General features: G+C 40.0%; 1 protein-coding gene across 1 annotated transcript; it reads right to left on the bottom strand.

Moving 5' to 3' along the window:
* Positions 1-488: 488 nt before the first annotated feature.
* DDO (D-aspartate oxidase) lies at positions 489-19,550 on the bottom strand. The gene is made up of 5 exons (XM_069077050.1): positions 19,484-19,550; positions 16,028-16,204; positions 14,442-14,550; positions 12,392-12,568; positions 489-3,944 (listed from the first exon to the last, which is right to left on the bottom strand). The coding sequence occupies exons 2-5, from the start codon at positions 16,191-16,193 to the stop codon at positions 3,377-3,379; spliced, it is 1,020 nt and encodes a 339-aa protein (XP_068933151.1). The 5' UTR covers positions 16,194-16,204; positions 19,484-19,550; the 3' UTR covers positions 489-3,376.
* Between the last annotated feature and the right edge of the window lie 735 nt (positions 19,551-20,285).

The following is a 20,285-nucleotide window of genomic DNA, read 5'->3' as shown; positions in this document are numbered from 1 at the left end:
ACCAGCCTTGCAAACCCCATTCTCTGTTTTCCAGGTCCTAGGATTATATTTGCACTGCCATGAATAGTAATGAGAGAGACTTGGTATCACTTCCTTTCCTATTCCATTATAAACAGATTTCCACTAACATAATATAGATGACTATAGTACATTTATAGTACATTATACATTTAGATAAAATGTAGTTTTTAAGTTAAGAATTTAGATATTTCACAAAAAAATTAAAATGAGAGAACAATGTAAGGGTGGGGGGAATTGAATGAATCAGCTCACTCCACCCTCACGTCCTCTGCCCAGTTTTTTTATAGATTACATTTAGCTTTAGACCACCCCAGTAAATATTAATTAGTTGATAGTTCATGTTCAATTAGCAAATGTGTATTCAGCACCTACTACACTGCAGGCACTGGGGACACAATACAATGAGTGAAACAATCCCTACAGAGAAGGAAAAATTACTGTCATCAATAAAAAAAAGAAACAATTGGTTTTCTTCCATTCAGAAAGGTCATTCCATCTTTATTACAAAATTTTATTACAATTTTTGTTATTTTATTACAAAATTAGCCTTTTGAATTTGTAATTGTAGCAGAATTTAGAAAAATTCTCAAACTGATTTACCAGTACTTGTTTATCAGATAATCACAATACAAGCCATTGTCAATTACCTGTTCTAATGGAGAAGAACATGGGGAGAGATCTTCCAAAACAGTTATTAAATTAATGACAATTTCTGGTACGGGGGAAGTTTTACCAGTTACTGCCACTATCACCAGTCCTAAACTAGGAAACATAAAGTTACTTCTGTTATTCAGATAAATAATACTTTTATTCAACAACAATGATTTGTGTGTCTCCTCTGTGATTTCATCAGGAAAAATATCATGGTAAACAGACTGCCTCCTGAAAATAACACAGCATATAAGTATTATGTGGACATACGAAGGTTTTCATCCATTACTTTCTACACTGGAATTGAGATACAAAAGATGTCACACACACACACACACACACACACTCACACAAACAGTCCTTACACACATGAAAATGAACAGCTATCCTTGGCTACACAGACTAAAATAAATTTTTCTTTTGACAAAATAATTTAAGGTTATGTTCTCCATAGTTTCATAAATCTTTACTTCACACATCTACCAAAGTTTTTTGCTATTAGACATATTAGTACCAATTTTCAAAAAGTAGGAAAGGTAGTACTGAACATTTTCTTCACGGGCAAATATTCTTAGTCCTAAAGCAAGACTCTAAAAACAATGTTCACACCACCGATCCAAGCTATCATAAGAAAGGGTGTTGGGTTTAGAGTCAAAAGTCTTGGGTTTAATTTGTCCCTTCCCAGCTCTTAAAATTTACTTGTAAGGGGATCAGGAGCAAGGTACTTCAGAGAGAACAGGTTCCAGAGGGTCCAGCACTCGAAGGGAGGGGGGGGGAGGCGGGGCAGCAGAGTTTCACCTAGTCTAACCACTTCATTAAATGAGGCCCTGGAGTTTGTGATTTGTGCAAGGTTACTCAGGTAGAAAGTGAGAAAGATAAGAGGGAGGAAGGGAACACAGGTCTCTTACCACAATCGCATCTCATTTCTTTGAGCTTCATTCTCCTCATCTGTAAAACAATGCTTGTACTCACAGTGTTTTTATGAAGAGAACATTTAACAAATTATGAAAAAAAATTATATAACAATAATAAAAATAACAGCTAGCAATTATATTGCCCTTTAAGGTTTACAAAGCACTTTATACATGTTATTTCATTTTATCTTCACAACTCTGTGAGGTAGGGGCTATTATTATCCCCATTTTACAGATGAGGAAACTGAGGCTCAAAAGTTTCAGTGACCTTCCCAGAGTTACACAGCTAGTAGATGTCCAAGGCAGGATTTCATAAACTTGAGGGGGCCTGTACAGGACTTGGACCTGACTGCAAATCCTGGCTCTGTCACTTTCTACTTGTGTGATCTTGAGGCAGTCACTTCACTTCTCTGAGCCTCATTTTCCCCCTCTGTAAAACGAGGGGTTGGCCTCTAATGTCCCTTCTGACTTTAGGGCTATAATATTTCAATGGATCTCTGAAGTCACAGATGAGCACGCACTCTTAACTGCCATGATCCCTTCACTCCTTTTCATCTTGGGCAGTTCTTATTCCTTTCTCCCCATAAATGCTCCAGAAAGGATCTACCCAACATGCTAGATGCTTTTCTCTACATTGTTGAACATACTGTGGGTATGTGATATTTGGGCCATCCATCTGTTATCCTTTCCCCTTACTATATAACCAGGCCACCTCCTTTTCCAACCATCCATTTCCACGATGATATCTTTGATTCCTCTTCTTCCGTGCAAATCCTTGTTGGTAATATGTTGTAACCAACTTATCCCTCCTTCATGCATCTCTATGGCCTTTTGTGTCACTTGTAAATTTGACTTTTCAGGGATTGGAATATTCCACAATGATACAGTAAAACAAAGGGAATATTCTTGCTAAAAAGATGATCTTTGTGTGTATCACAGAGCAGCTTGAAATCATTAAAAGCATTACCATTTCCTAAATGCAATCCAGATCATTGTCTCATTCAATTATGGGTCCAGCTCATTATTCGTTTTGTAACACCAGGCCTAAATAAATGAACTAATTCACTCATTAGGCTGTTTCTCATGATAAAGACATTAGGCATTCTCATCCACTTGATTTTTCCTATGTAGATTGTGAAGTCTGAACTCTTTTAATTGTCTATGGATTGCACTGAGGAGGTTCTATCATACTCTGAGACTTGATACAGCCTGCTCTGACAACATAAACAAGTAAGAGCTCCTAGGAGACTTTACTGTCTTCAGGGAATCTCTCTTCAATTAGCATCCTGCCAGGGCAGCTAGGTAGCATGGTAAATAGAGCATCAGCCCTGGAATCAGGAGGACCTCAGTTCAAATCCAGCTTCAGACACTTGACTCTTCCTAACTGTGTGACCTTGGGAAAGTCACTTAACCCTGATTGCCTCAGACACAAAAATAAACCCCAACAATTTGTATCCTCTACTACATCCATCATGGTAGTACTAAAAACACTTAGTGAGCTTATACCTCCCAGTTTATTTTTATTTCTATTATTATAATAGCTAATACATAAGGTTTGCAGAGCACTTTACCCTTGTGAAGTGCTATTATTATCCTTATTTTACAGATGAGGAAGCAGAAGCCCAAAGGGGGTGACTTGTCTAGCATCACATAGCCATGTAAGTAGCCAAGACAGAATTCAAACACAAGTCTTTTGTATTTCAATTTTCACACTCTATGCCATCTTAACTTTTGACTGAAGCCTATTGCTGGTGACCAATTACATGGCACTATATGCAGTCTCATAGTATCTACAGGTTTGCCTTGGAAGTGGAGATTTTCAATGTGGTGATTAACTCCTTGACCAGCTGAACAGCCTGGAGAGCAGTGCCCCAGTGCACACAGAAACCACCAGAGCCATGGCCATAGTTGTGAACCACAGGTAGTTGATGTCCACCCTGTACTAATATCTCCTTCTGTAGTCGCACTCCTGGCCGTGATGGACGCAAGCCAACCTTCTCTTTGATATCCCAGGCTCTTTGAAGAGATGGCTCAAGAGCCCAACACTTGGCAAGAATGTCTCTGCTAGTCTGTGGATCTGGGGACAGATTCCAGTCATCTTTTTGTCTTGTTCCACCTAGTGTTACACTGAAGACTCCTGGGTAAATATAGGCCTGTCCATCCCCATCTCGGATAAAATGCTTCACCCAGGGTGCCTGAACTTTAAGTACTTGACCTCTCACAGGGAAAAGCTCTGAGTCACCTACTAACTCTCTGCTTCCAAGGCCTGAACAATTGACAACAACATCATATAAGCCAGATAGCTCCCACAGATCTTCTACCTTTCTGGTGTGGACCTGGCCTCCACTTCCTCTTATCCTAGGAAGAAGACAGATGACAAGATAAGGCATGGTGGTCACTAGTGTTCCCATATATCACAGAGAAAAAACCATGAACATCCTTGAGAGCAGGGAGTTCTTTATTCTTTGTCTTTGAATCCCCAGCACCTGGCACAGTGTTTGACTCTTAATAAATGTGCTGATTGCTTGATGAATAAACCCATATGGCAGTAAGTTAAAGAGGGCAGATGTTATAAGGTGTTTCATAGCACAGAATCATAGCACCATGAATTTGAGAGGTCGTAGAGACCTCAGCAGTCATTCTAAATCACCTAAAAAGAATCATCACTCTAGCATATGCAAGAAGAGGTTGGGCAAGTTCTGCTGAAGACCTCTAAGGAGTGGGAACTCTTCACCTCACGAAGTAGCACATTTGATTTTGGGACAGCGCTAACTCACAGGAAGCTCTTTTTTGACATCAAGCCTCAATTGGCATTTTTGCAGCTTCTACCCTTTGACCCTGCCTTCTGGATCCAAAAGAACAAGTCCAATTTTTCTTCAGACTCAAGCAGAACATATTTAAGTGCAAAATTCTAACAAGCATCCTAAAGTTGAGCAGAGATGGCCATCCATTTAGATCATTCAAAGATAAGTCAACTAAGTGCCCTGAGTCTTTTTATGCTTTATTCAGTTTCTGGGCTATTCTAGATGCTGAATAAATACAAAACTAATTTAATATCTTGAATGCAACATATGTATCACTTAATTAATAACATTTAATTATATATTGCTTTGTGGTTTTCATATTGTTTATTTTTTTTTAATGCTTCATTTGTGAATGCTTCATTCCCCCAATTCAATTATAACCTTCCTGAAGTCAGAGGGACCATGTCTTATTTTTTTATTTTATTTACTTTATTATGAACTTAAGAAATAAAACAAGCACTTCCATAACATAGCAGAATAGAAAAAAAGATGATTGCATATGAGACTGCAAATCTATTATGTATATCTTGCTATTCCTTTCAAATATATAATGTTATCATGTAACTTTCTTTTTTCCCTTTTTTTCTTTCCTCCCCCCCACCTTAGAGAAAGCTACCTTTAGATACAAATATGTTGTGTGTATATATGTATGTATGTAAAATCATTCTATATGTACTTCTATTTATCACTCCTTTCTCTGGATGCAGACAGCATCTTCCTTTGTAGTTAATTTGGGAACTTACAATAATCAAAATAACTTAGTCATTCAGAATTATGCTCGTTTGCTAAAATGTATGTCCTAAATCCTTCAGAGTAGAAACTGCTTGCTGTATTACAAGCCTAATATGACCATGACTTAATTCTCTTTAAAGTCACCATAGTACCTGGCATAGTGCTCTATATAGAAGTGTCTGCCAACTGAAGAAGTCTAGACTGGTAATGATTTGGGGAAAGAACAAATTATCAAGATAGAAGCAAATGGCAACTTATTTGAACAACCTAATTTTCCATATCTTGGGCCATCTACAGCATTCAGGTTAATTGCAAGGACAAATTGGTCTTACCGGAGCTAGGACAACCTAGCTCTTCCAGAAAGATGCTATGATTAAAGTCCTTTCAGGCCCACCAGACCCAAGTAAATGGTGGCCAAATTATGTTAGTTTGTTCAAATGTATGTCCTAAATCCTTCAGAGCAGAAACCTACTTACTGTATCACAAGCCTAAAGTACCACCACATGTCTGGCCTTAAGAAATAAGAAAAGAAGAAGCTTAAATATGAAAGCAGGAATCATATGTCTCAAAGAATGTACATAACCAAGCGGTTTATTTTTTAATATTTGTTCAATATGCATAAACCCATTTTTCTAATTGCTGCTTCTTTCTTATATTCATGTCCTGTCCCCATATGGATAATTAACCCCTCATTACTGTGCCCCCAAAGCCACAGGGGACAGAGATCATGCTTTGTGCCTCTTTGCAGCCTTGGCACTTAACAAAATGCCCTGCATATAACAGGATCTCAGTTAAATGTCTGTTGCTTATGAAGTCTATGTTGGCAACTAGGTGGAAGAGTTGGTAAAGTCCTATACCTGGAGTCAGGAAGACCTGAGTTCAAATTTGGCCTCAGACACTTACTAGTTGTTGTGTGACCTTGGGCAAATCACTTAACCTCTGTTTGCTTCCATTTCCTTAACTGTAAAATGGGCATAATAACAGCATCTGCCTCCCAGGATTGTTGCATGGATCAAATGAGATATTTGTAATGTACTCAACATAGTGCCTGTGCTATACTTGGTGCTACATAAATGCTGTCATAATAATAATGTGTATTACATATGTATAAAACATAATGTAATAATAAGATGATGATAATGGCAATGGGTCAGGGCTGGCTCTCTACTTGGGAAATGAATAACTAAAGGCTTTGTAATGATGTGGTCTGAACCATTCCCCTGTTCTAGGAAAAAGCTCTCACCAAAGCAGTTTCCCATCTCCTTAGACCTGGTGGTTCTGCCCTCACCAGACTCCACTGTGAGAACTATCTCCTTGGGGGGAAAAGGAAACAAGAGAAATGCAACACTAGCCTAAAATAGATCTCGCAACATGTATCTTTATGCTGTATTCAACAACTGTATCCTTATGGGCCAAATAAACATGTTCTTTTCTAGCCCTTACTTACATCAATCAATCATTTGTACTGTCCTAATATCTGAGCTCAGGACATGTTCCCAAGCCTTTTAATGGATTCAGCTTCCTCATATATAAAGTGTCCAGATTATTTCTAAAGCCCTTCCAGTTCTAAAATGCAATGATTCTAGGTTGTACTATACTTGGTAATAAATACTAACCATTGCTTTAGCCATCGACTAATATCATCAAAAGTAATTTTGTTCTAAGCAGTGACACTAATTTAGTCTATGATCAGCTTTCAATGTGAAACTGCATTAAAAAGCTGGCAGGATACTATATGTCTGATTACAGGAAATCAAGAAAAGAATTAGGTAGACACTATAAGCTTTGCATCCTTATAGGATGCTGAGCTCTTTCAAACTGAAATATAAGTAGTAACCAACAAGGTTTAGAGTGATGATATTTTCAGAGGGAAAGATTATTACAAGTCTGGATTACTTAAACTCTGTGAGACATGGTTTAAAGTTTGGGGGCCTTGACTGAGATGAATAAACTATTGGCTTTTGCTACAGCCTTAAAATATGACTCATTCCAAAAGAAACAAAAGTGGGTATTTGTAAAGGTAAGTGAGCTTTGCAAAGTAATTTTTTCTTATATGGGCACAGAAGAAAAAAAAATTAGAACTGTCTTATAGGCTGCTGTGGCTTCATATTTATTAAGAGAAATTAAAGTTTAAAAAGTCAGTTTTTGTAAAGGGGTTATTTTTTAAAATCTTTTTTAAATCAATAGTTATAATACATAGATACACATACCACTTCTACTGAGTTTTAGAAAAAAAATTTCAGAATGTCATTTGGATTTTTGTTTGTTTTGGATGAGATCTATTATTGTACTGGCATAAGGGGGATCTTGGTGAGGAACTTCTACCTGTGGTCAATAAGAGTTTATTAAGTTCTTATTATGTGCCAGTCACTGTACTAAGGAGTTCACGTTCTAATGAAAAACAACATGACCAAGAAAATGTACCTGTAAGGTATATTCAGTATAAAGGGAAGGTAAGCTTCAGAGGGAAGGCACTAGACTGGAATGCAAGAAAAGGGAATAGAACAAAGCCTGGCTGGAGACGGCCCAGATAATAGTGGGCCATGTGAGTTATCAGCAATCTGCACAGTGGGAGCCCCAGGGTAAGAGTCTCAGAACTGAAAGGATTAAGCAGTCTCTCTGTTTCTCCTCCTAGCTGTCTGATTGATCCTTCTCAGACTCCTCGGTTGGACTATTATCCAGTGTACCCTGCTGGGCAGCCCTTTCCTCTTCTGCTTATTGGATAGTTCTCCCTGGACACTGTATAGACCTCTCAAACTCAGCAAGTCCCAAATGGAAGGTATTAGCCTTCTCGTAAAACCTGTCCTTCCAAACTTCCTTATTCCTGTTGAGGGATACTACTTTTCCAATCACCTGGGTTCAAAACCAGAGTCAACCCTGACTACTTAATTGCCCAGGGAACTATAATCAAATCAACCATGCCATTGCTTCTAGAAAGGGTGAGTGGATCATCAGCCCTTTCACTTCCCAGACCAACCCATTCCCTTGCCCTGGCCCCCACTCTCTAATATATGTTGTTTCTCTCTCTATCAAAATGGAAGTTCCTTAAGGGTAGAGAAGGTCTTGCTTTTATATTTGTAGCCCCAGGGCTGAGTTCCTTTTTGGAGAACTCTATGGCAGGTCATGGGAAGCAATGATGGACACCTGACTACTTAAGGCCTGGACCTCCATTCCTTTCCTCATCAGCAACTAGCAATCTCGACCTTGTTGTTAATTATAAGAAAAGAGAAAAGTTAAAAAGCAGCTACCACTCAGGAAATGGCCAGGAAATAGTGGGCCAGCAGGGGTAGGGAACCTGTTCCTTCAAGGCCTCATATGGCCTTCTAGAATCTTGGGTGCAGCCTTTTGACTGAGTCTAGGTTTTGCAGAACAAATCCTTTTATTAAGGGCATTTGTTCTACGAAATTTGGATTCGGTCAAAGGGTCACACTTGAGGACCTAGAGGGCCACATGTGACCTCAAAGTTCCCCACCCCCAAGCTAGGCATGGAAGCAAAAATCATCAGGGAGGTGGTCTAGTGGATAAAGCATTGAACTTGGAGTCAGCAAGAATTGAATCCTATCTCAGAGGTTTACTAGTTACATGCCCTTGGGCAAGTTGCTTAACTTCTCTTGTCCTCAGTTTATACCTGCCACTCAGGATTGTCATGAAGATCCATTGAAACAGCATGTATAAAATGCTTCACAACATATGCTATATAAATGTTAGCTATGAAAATTATCTCACATGTTTACCACAAGGCAACATGCTGTCATTGACTATTTTGGATAGGGTCTGTGATCCTGAGGTTAGATGTCCAATGAAAAAACACCAAGACAGGTGTCTTAAGAAGAAACGCCACTTCTTACTAATAACCTGTAGTCATAATATGCAAATGAGATTTTTCTGCAAAGTACATTTCCACACAGGCTTGCATAAGCTAAATAACATCCTCCAGAAAAAGTCACAAGTTTCTTTCCCAAGAGAACTGATGTTGCATAACACCAAGATGTGGTATGTTACAATGATAATAACGACACATTTCTATGGTGCTGTGTGGTTTATAAAGCCCTTTATTCACAGAAATCCCAGGAAGTTGGTTGTGCAAATATTATTATCTCTATTTTACAGATGGGGAAAGTAAAGGTCATTCATTATTTGTAGGGAACAACCTGGAAGTGTGAGACTTAATGAAGAAGACTAGTACCTCGAAATACACCTATTGGCATTCTTTGCCCAATCTCTGAACCACCATAGATTGACAGACAGTTTTGTTGCAATAAAAAGTATGTGCTTTTGTAATAGTGACTCTAACTGGAAGAACTGGGCTTGCTTACCAATCAATTAATAAGCACTAAATGCTGTGGAGATAGCACACAAAGAATGAAACAATACCTACTCACAAAAAGCTTACAATTCTTTCTGAATATTAAAAAGATTAGCAGTACCGGACAATTCTTGCTGCTGCTCAATCATGACCAACTAACTCCTCCTTATTTAGTTTGGGGTTTTCTTGGCAAAGATACTGGAGTGGTTTGCCACATCCTTCTCCAGCCCATTTTACAGATGAGGAAACTGGGGCAAACAGGGTGAAGTGACTTGGCCAGGGTCACACAGCTAATAAGTGTCTGAGGCCACATTTGAATTCAGGTCTTCCTGACTCCAGGCCTATACACCACCTAGCTGCCCTTCCTGGTACAGAATAGTAACTTAAATGTTTGTTGCTTGATTAGCAGGTGAGGCTATGGTATGTATAGTGCCAATTTATAGAGTCAAGAAGAAATGAGCTAAAAGCTTGAGTCTGCCATTTATTATGTGTGACCCAGGGTAAGTTACCAAACCTCTATGATCCTCAGTCTGCTCACCGGTAAAATGGGGAGTTGGACTAGCAGCTCTCTGACCCTATGGGCATCTCCACAAGATTTTTAAAGAGAGAAGGAATGCCCATCTATCCAGGATGATTTAGGTATTCTGATAGAGGAAAGGGAAGGGTCCAGATAATCTCCAAAGCTGCCTTCCCACCAGGATTCTTTAGGGAACTTCCTATAAGGGGCAAGAAGAGGGCATGAGAAAATGCTATCTGGTCATGATTCTTGGGCTATTATATAAATTATATAAAACAGCGACATCTTCTCCTTAGGAAAAATGAATGTCTTTAGTTCTTTGTTGAACTCTAAAACCTTAATTTGTGGTAGAAAATAAATTTTCTCAAAGCTGACATTACTTTTAAGGGGGTGATGCTTACATTGTAACTATTGTCTGATAGCCTGTTGGGTGAAGTTAACATTTTTGACTTTGAATACTACAGACTGAAAGTGACCATTGTAACATTGTATGAAAAAAGGGTAGGAGGGAACCAGCTACTTACTGAGGCTGCGGAACAACCCACGATAGTGTTGCCTATCCTCTGGGCCAGCTCTATGCATAGGCAGAGTGGGTGGCTGCCTACATCTTGCGGGGTGCCTCAAGGCCCCCTTCTGCCTGCATATCTCTCTCTCACCAACCCTTCATGACACATCCCTCCCTCTTATCCAGCTTGAAACTCCTACTGTTTTGAGTTGCCTAAAAAGGTAAGGGCATTCACCTTCAGAAAATCACCTATATTGTATCCTAGGAGAGAAGGGGGAAGAAAAACCTCTTCCACTAATGTAGCAGTTTCTCAGACAACCAGCTGTCATCTGAAAGATGTCTTAAGGGTCCAAAAGGAAAGGAACATAAGACAGCTAAGTTGGGGCAGCGGGGAACTAGAGAGGTTGAGAAAGTTCTGAATTAAGTAGAGAGGGGAGCTCTACTCAGGAATGGTAAATCCCCAGGAGGCCCCATATTTGGGGGGGGGGGGTGTCTGAGGCAAAAAAAAATGAGAGCCGTTAACACCTGAGTTATAAATAATAATAACTAATATATATATATATATATATATATAATGCTTTAAGGTTTGCAAAGTACTTTTTCACATATTATGTCATTTGATCCTCACAACAACCCTGCTTGCAAAATGTGCCCATTTTGCAGATGAGAAAACTGAGGCTTAGAGAAGTTAAGTGACTTGCCTAAAAGCATACAGCTAGTTAGTGACTGGACAAGATCTGAAATCAGGACCTTCTGATTCCAAATCCAGTAGCCTATCCACTAGCTGCAGAGGCAAGTGTATGCCACTGAAAACACAGATAAGTTTTGCAAAAACTTATAGTTTTTCGTAATAGTAACAAAAATAATTTTTAGTGGCAGCCAGGTGGTGCAGTGAGTAAGAGCACTGGCCCCAGCATAGGAAGGCCTGGGATCGGTTCCGGCCTCAGATACTGAGCACCCACACAAAAATAACTGGCCATGTAACCTTGAGCAAGTTACTTAACCCCAATTGCTTTTAAATAATAATAATAATTTTTAAAAAGGATGAATGTGAAAAATAATTCATTTAGACACCTACTATATTCATCAAGGATAGATAGGTTCTTATAGTAGACCTCAAACTTTAATAGATTATTTACTACTTGTTTACCAAGTTATGAGGCTCACTTGCGCATCTACAAGGAGAACAAAGATATCTCCATACTGTTTTACTCAAATTCCATGTCCAAACCCAGCATGGTGGGATACCTTGATGCTTTGGAAAATCCCCCAATTTATTTTTGTACCTCCAGATCATTCTCTCTTGTCTGACACGAGCAGGTGACCATCTTCTGACCACTTAGTCAGTGGAGATGACCTATGCTTCACCCAACCTGTGACACACACACATTAATATGTCATTTTTGACCCTCAAGAGCAAGGTCTATCAACCAATGAGATTCTATATTTTGCTCTGCCTCTTTTGCATATTTGGGTATCAAATCCTATAAAAAAAAATAAGGTACTAGAAGAAGGGGGATCTCAGATTATGAGGAAGATCTAAGGTCCTCTTCATTAGAGAGGACCATGGGCCCTTTAATAAAGTGCCATTGACTCAGAGCTCTACCTCAGTCTCTTTTATTGTAGGTTGGCCAACTGTAACCTCCACACATATTAGAAAGACCACTAGCTCTGGATTCAGAGCACGTGGGTTCAAATCTAACCTCTGACACTTAATACCTGTGTGACCTAGAGCAAATCATTTTAACTCCCTGGGCCTCAGTTTCCTTACCTATAAAACAAGGGGGGTAGGACTAGATGGCCTTAATGGCCCTTCTAGCTCTAGTCTTAGGATCCTAAGATCTCTGAAGGTGCTCGAGAAATTACCAATTCCTATCATAGGAATCACTGAAACTTCTTTTGCAGAAAAGAAAGTAGGAAAGAACCTTTGGGGGAACCCACCTTTTCTCCAGCCATGGCAGATAGGAGAGGCTTTCACATTTCAGGGTAGTAAAGGCTTGGCCAAACTCATGCTGTGGAAATTTCTTCAGTTCCAATTCAGTCATCTTTCGAAATCCCAACACAGTGTCAGCCCAGAAGGGCCTCTCTTGCGGGGGGATGCTTCTATATATCTGCCAGCTTTGGGATGAAGAGAATTCTTCAGTTTTCATGGAACATTATCAAAAACAACAATGTCTATGGCCATTTAAGGTGGGAAAAGTGCTTTACGTATGTTATCTCACTTGTTCCCATTTGATAAGCTCTTTGCTGTTCATCTTGGCATCTCTCACTACGGAGCACAGTGGTGCCTTGTATAAAAACACAACAAATATTTGTTGAGAGAGCAAACAAATGAGGTGTGACCATAATTCCATGAGAGGATTTTTCAAGTGGAGTGTGTAAACTGGCTCTGAAGGAAATTGCAAAAACAGAGTCCCAAAAAATGTTTTGATCAATGCGGCATGTTAGAAGCAAGATATAGCCTTCTAAAGTGACTATTAACAGTCAATTATAATCAATCAACAAACATTTACTAAACACCTATTAGGTCGTATGCCAGGCCCTGTGGCTTGGTGTTGGGGATACACAGGCAAAAATGAAGTAATTCCTGCCCTTAGGGACCTTACTTTGAAGAAGAGTATTAATTCTAGTTTCTCAAAAAGGGTCTCCTGGCTTTATATTTACATGAATATAATCTCTTTAACAAAATACCCTGGGACAAGCCCCACAAATCATAGCAGGGCAAGCTAAAAGAAACAAGCTGCCATTTTGGTGAAGGTAGGGGCAGTACTGGACCAAGTCCCATGGAGGGGAGACAGAAACTCTGGGACACCTAGTGGAAAGCATGGTAGAGGATAGAGGTGGGGCTAGGTGAACACCAGCCCATGTGCTAGTTTCTTTTAATTAATTTTTCCTGACAACTAGGTGGTAATTTCTGTTGTTTGGACCTGCAGGATCCCTCGAAATACTGTCAGTTTGCTCTAACTTTGGCACATATGTGTAATTCATCCTAATTATCAAAGGACTCTGTCCCTCAATCATTTTGCCCATTTCAGGGTCTTCAAGAATGGCCACAAGTAAATGAAATAAATATTTTTGCTGTTACCTTCCCTACCATGTGCTCAGCACAGGCAATATATCCCAAAGGAATAGGAATGGCTTCATTTCTTAAGACTTCTCAAGAAAAATGATTGTAGACCCTACCTTTGTAACTCACTCCAGGATCTAACAACCTTCATTGTCAGTAAACCTTAAAGCACTATATAATTGCTAGGTACCTATATGTTTCAAAGGAGGGCTATTTTTTCTTCTAGGGAGGTGTTGTTATTGAGAAATGAAATAAAAAGAAAAATTATCAGTAAAACATCAAAAACATATATTGGCATCTAACTTTGGGGTTTTACCAAAAAACGTTTAGCCTTACTTACTTATAATAAGAAACATTCTCTGGGGAGACATTGGGAAATGACAGTGATATTTCAAAAGCTCAGTAAAATATTTTTAAAGTCCATCTAAATGGATAAAATTAAAACATTCTCATGTTTAAAAGGAGAAAATAGTTATCTAGAAGATCTACTTTTGTGGAATACCTCTCCCCTCCATTGACACCAGATAAATGAGGTCTTACTATACATACACATATTATGCTTCTATTGACGTATTTCAATATCATGCTAGGAAAACAATTAGTCTCAATACACAGAAAATCATGTTTGGCTCTTCCCTCACTATAGCCATTTTTTTCCACCATGTCATTCTGAACTAACCACTCCCCCAAAGAAGCACAATTTTTTTTTTTTGGAGCAAGGAACAATAACGATTGTTTATTGTCTCTAAAGCAGCTAAGTATTATCTTTCTATCTCTTACATTTCATGAAAGAAGCCACTTTTAAAATGCTATTTCCAAGTCCCCTGGCATTCCACACACTGAGCATATCTTATGACAAAGAGCGTGTTTGTTCACAGGTGTTTAACATTTTTCTAAAGGCCCTCCTGAAATTTGCTCACTTACCCAGATACCAGGTGAATGCCAGCATCTATAGCTTCTGATGAATTAGTGATGGCAATCAATCTGTCAAAGGTCTCTTGAAACCATTGCTTCTGCAGGTGAATTGGTGTATCTATCATTAAGGCATAAGAAAAGAGAGAAACAGATGGGGAAAATACAGTTTTCAAAAAGACTTCAGACCAGTTCCTCCCTGGGGATCAGAAAATGAATTAAGAAACATTCTTTGATCATATCATTCCCTGTTTAAGAAGCTTCAGGGAAAGCTAGGTGGCGCAGTGAATAGAGCACTGGCCCTGGAGTGAGGAGGACCTGAGTTCAAATGCGGCCTCAGAGACTTAACACAAAAACTAGCCATGTGACCTTGGGCAAGTCACTTAACCCCAACTGCCCTCCAAAAAGCAAAAAAAAACCAACAACAAAAAAGAAACTTTGGTGGTTCACTGTTATTTCTAAGATAAAATATAAATTCTGTTTAGCATTTAACACCTCTCAAAATATCACATCATTTTGCTTACGTGTTAGGTGAACTGGTCATGCCCAGACAAGCCTGGGTTACTCTAGAATAGACTATGGACAGAGTGCAAAAGTCTGTAAGGAAATAGGTGAAGATTGTATGTTGACAGGAAATAGTATTCCCACCCCCCATTCCAAAGAAGCAAGGCCTCCTCTCACACTTCACAGAAATTGGCCCTTCTGGGGAGGCTAGGTGGTACAGTGTATAGAGCACTGGCCTTGGAATCAGGAGGACCTGAGTTCAAATCCAACCTCAGCACTTAACACTTATCTTGGACAAATCACTTAACCCCAATGGCCCTACCTTCCCCCCTGCAAAAAAAAAAAAAAAAAAGGAAAAGGAAAAGAAAAAGAAAAAAAATTGGCCCTTGGACTATCTTTACCATGTCTTTCCTCCCATCACTTGCTAAAGCCTCAACCATCCAAGCCCAAAACTGTAGCGTCCTAACTGAGCAAGGGGAGGCCATGAAAGGACAATGGTTCAGGCTGATTCCTTTCCTAAGCCAAACTGTTGATTGTGGATGCTTCATGCTCTCTACTGCCTTAATTATTTTGCTTTTTTTTTATTTTATTTTGACTTTGTTCCTGTAAACTATTCATTCCCCACTAGGTTTTGGACTTGTTCCTGGGTTCTGTTCACAATCTCTCTCTCTGGATTAATTGCTTCTGCAGATTTGTGGCCTTAGGTTTTCCATCTTAGACCTCTGTTTGAAACAGGCCCTTCTTTTCCTTCCCCAATTCAGACAAAATAAATGAATGGCAAGGGAAACAAATATTGATTAAGTGCCTACTATGTGATAAGAGCTAGAAAGGGGGGAGGGAGCTGTACACAGGAGGAGATAGGTGGAAAATGTCCTGGGTGAAGATGACAGCCTAGAGGAGTGGTTTAGCGTCTCCCAAGCATGTTCTCAGATGGTTTATTCGCTAAGGACTGCTAATCTTTAGCACCACATGCCCCCATTACCAATACCACAGTCACCATCACCACACCAGCCTTGGGCAAAGAACCAAGAAAGGCCCACCTATCTTTAACAGCAGGATTCTAGACTAGCAATGCCAACTGCAGTCTCACTCACCTGGATAAGCATGGGGAATAAGAATTCCAGCTGCTACATCACTAGTGGTGTCAGGTGTAAATTTCTCAGAAATAACATCAATGGAGCACTGTGGGATGGATTCAGACATGCAGACAGCTGTGGAGAGCCCAACCACACCTGCACCAATGACTGCAACCCTGGCCATATCAGTTGGCTCTGTAAAGGTGGGGGAAAGAGGATTCTAGAATGCTGTTTGGAGACTCCTTCAATTCTTCCATTAAAAATTGTGGTTCTGAAAAAACTTTCATTAAGCATTGAATGAAACACAATACAGTATAATACAAGTTATTACAACTGCCTACGCAGTTGCCTTTGACTGATGGACTCCCATTTGGACCACATTCCATTTAAGATCAAAATTTTAAAACACATGCTAATTGTAGGATTTTGTTACAGTAGGTTTTATGTCCAACACTTCATGTCCCCATTTGGGGTTTTCTTGGCAAAGATGCTGGAGTATTTTGCCATTTCCTTCTCCAACTCACTTTACAGATGAGGAAATTGAGGCCAATAGGGTTAAGTGACTTGCCCAAAGTCACATAGCTAGTAAATGTGAGGTCAGACTTGAACTCATGAAGATGAGTCTTCGAAACTTCAGGCTGTCATTCTATCCAGTGTGTCACCTAACTGTAGGATAGCTTCTATTAATTGTGGACCCATTTCTGATGGGATAGTTACAGGTACAAAGCTAAGGTAGGTGTAATTGAGCTAGGATAGAATTCAGAGCTGGAATGGACATTAAGAAGGAAGGAGGGGTGGCTACGTGGCTCAGTGAATAGAGCACCAGCCCTGGAGTCAGGAGGACCTGAGTTCAAATGCTGCCTCAGACACTTAACGCTAGCTGTGTGACCTTGGGCAAGTCACTTAACCCCAAATGCCCTGCCCTCTCCCCTCCAAAAAAGCAAAAAAAAAAAAAGAAGGAAATAAGAATGTATTAAGCACTTACTATGTACCAGGCACCTTACAAATATCATCTTATTTGATCTTCCCAATAACTCTTGGAGGTAGGTGCTATTACTATCCCTATTTTACAGTTGAGAAAACTGAGGCAGAGAGCAATTAAGTGACTTGCCCAAGCACACAGCTAGTAAGTATCTGAGGCTAAATTTAAACTTAGATGTTCCTGAATCTAGGTTTAGCACTCTATTCACTGTACTACCCAGCTGCCTTGGAGATCTGGGAGTACAAGACCTGTTGTCAAACTCATCACATCCAAGGCCTCTTATTCATGGAATTTCAACCTGAGGTACCAAAAGACTACAGGCAGTCTGGAAATAAGAGCTCTAACAGGGTTGTATTGGAATGACACACAAGAATATTCCTATCCCAGAAGTCTCTCTGCAAGATTAAAATGAATCTGGTGGTGATGATACACATACTTGAAAATCCATATTGTCCTTGGGACACTTCGAAGACAGGAGTTAATTAGTTTATCAGTAGATATGTGGGGGGGAAGGGAATATATGGTATATGCTCAGGTACATGAAATAAATAGACTTTTCAAGGTAAGTTTGCAGCAATGTGCTATTTAAGACCACTACTGCACTGTCTGTAATTCTGTATTGAATGAAGCAAATCTGTAAACTTTATGGTTACAAAGTATTAATTGAAACAGTCCCTATCCTCAAGGAACTTATATTCTAAAAGGGTTGACAACACATACTTATCCAGGTAAATAGAGAATACTAGAACATAAGTGCAAGACAGCTTGAGTTCTGGCTTGGTTACTTCCTACCTGTGTGATTATGGAGTAAATTACTATGGAGGAAATTACTATGGAGCAGCTAGATATTGTAATGGATAGGGAGCAGGACTTATAGTCAGGAAAACCTGAGTTCAAATCCAACTTCAGACACTTACTAGTATGACCCTGGTCAAGTCACTTAATCCAGTTTGCCTCTGTTTCTTCATCTGTAAAATGACCTAGATAAGAAAATGGCAAACCACTCCAGTATCCTTGCCAGGAAAACTCCAAATGGGGTAACAAAGATTAGGACATAACTGAACAACAACTTTTCTTCTCATTTATAAAATGTAAAATAATGCTACCTCGCAGGGCTGTTTTAAGGAAAACACTTTGTAAATACTAAAGCTACCTAATTGTAAGCTATTACTACTATTAATTGAAATTTCACTATTAGAGCTCATTCCTTCAGGTTAAAGCTTTGCCAAGGGGGCCAGAAGTCCACTCATAATATCTTACTCTTCCAAGAACATTTGCATTTAACCCTTTGAAGAGGATTTCATCTGCAGATTGTTTGGTGGTGGGTGGAATAACTAACTGAAAGGAAATGGGGACACAGAATGGTAAGTTTCAATGAGGGCAGGAGAGAAGGGGGTAGGACATAATTTGAAGTGGGGGAAGGGCTCTGCCCTGAACCAGGGACAGTATGGTCTACTGGGAAGAACAGTCAGAGAATTTGGGTTTAAATCTTGCCTGGAACACTTACTACTTGCAGACACTTATGGGACTTTGGGAAAAACACAGAACCTCTCTGTCAGTTTCTTCATCTGTGAAAAGAAAGGCCTGGATTCAGTGGCTTCTGAGGTCCCTTCTAGCCCTAGAGTTATGGTCCTATGAAGAATTGATAGGTACTAGGGAGAAGAAGGGACCAGACAAGAGGTAGCAAAGTAAAAAAGACAAGTTTTATTCTTCATAGTTTTTTCTGTTGGGGATCAACCCTGACCAGACTCAACACTCTTGGCTATAGACTATCTAGCCAGCAGTGGGGAACCTGCAGAATCTAGGCCACATGTGACCTTCTAGGTCCTCAAGTGCAGCCCTTTGACTGAATCTAAACTTCACAGAGCAAATCCTCTTAACAGAAGGCTAGTCTATCCTTGTATGGCCTTCTGATGTTGGGGCAGGGAAGCAGAGCAGCATCACTGTGTCATGGAGAGAGCCATTTGGATTCAGAGTCCAAGGACCCAAATTCAGATTCCAGCTCTTTCCCTTAGTTAATTCACTTAACCCCTCCTCAGTTTCTGCATATGTAAAACCAAGAGGTTGGACTAGATCGGGAGTTTTTATTCCTTTGGAGGGTCATGGTTAAGACCTTCTCAGAACAATGTTTTTAAATGCAGAAAATAAAATATATAGGATTAGAAAAAAAACATATTAAAATAGTTATCAAAATATTTTAAAGAAACCAATTCGTGGGCAACAGGTTAAGAACCCCTAGAGATAATATTTAAGGAACTTCTCCTCTTGGATACTGCCTTAAGAAGCTGGTGAATGCTAGTGGCATATTACATAATACTACTTACTTAAAAGCAAAAGGTTTTTAAAAAGGGAAGGGGCTGCGGTCACTAATTCCAGCAGCATTCACTCAAGACTCCCAGCTCACCGGCTTCCAGGCCACCTTTGAGGCACTCAACTTGCAGAAACCTCACATTTAGACAGTTCCACCTGGTTAGTAAAGTGAAGGAGAATACCTGCACAAGTTTCTGGGGCGGCAGCCTGGAAACCCACCGAACACTTCTGACCAAAACACTTGTTTTCCCCGAGGAACAGGAGAAAGAATAGAGCCAGCTAGGGCCAGAAGTGAAACTGCTCCCCATTGGAGGCATTCGGGCAACGCCCCCGCTACCTTCATTCCCCATTGGCCAGTGGGTGTTTCTGCACTTGAACCTCCTGGACCCTGCTCCACACTAGGGACTCGGGCTCCCCAGGAGGGAGCTTATACAACAGCTCTGGGAAAGCTGCCAGATTTACAAAAACAGTTTTGCCCTCTTCCCTCCTTTCCCTCCATCCCCTGACAGGTTTCATTTTGATACCCAGAATCTAGCTGTGTCCTGGAAGTGCGTGAACTCTTCGGTGACCCAGGGAGCCCGGGCTGGAAGCCAACATTCCTTTACTTTCCTTTGACCCATCCTTGAATGTAACCTGCCCACTACCCAAGACCGCTTTCTTGTTAGCCTCCAAGTCCAGCTGGCAGAGAGCGACTCCCAGAGTAGAGCCTGTGGGATGTAGTTTTCCTTACCTGTGGACCCCCTTCCTTGTGAACACGCCAAGAGGCTTGATTTTTTTTTTTTTTAATTTTAAATAGAGGACCAGGAGTTTGAGATTAGCAGCAGCCCTGGGAGCCCCATGTATGGGCTATATAGGCAACTCCTTTACAAAGAAAATCTCAGAAGAGTCGAAATGATTGTGAGCAAAGGGCGACTTAAAGTATTGCTAGCTTTGTGTGGGAGAACATCTCACTGGCCTCCAGTCACATGATACCTGAAATTCCAT

This window comes from Petaurus breviceps, unplaced genomic scaffold (assembly GCF_028583685.1).
Source record: "Petaurus breviceps papuanus isolate PSGF00001 unplaced genomic scaffold, PetGlider_PUasm1.0 90977, whole genome shotgun sequence".
Lineage (NCBI taxonomy): Eukaryota > Metazoa > Chordata > Mammalia > Diprotodontia > Petauridae > Petaurus > Petaurus breviceps.
The sequence above is the reverse complement of the archived record's forward strand: the minus strand, read 5'-3'. Positions and strand labels throughout refer to the sequence as shown.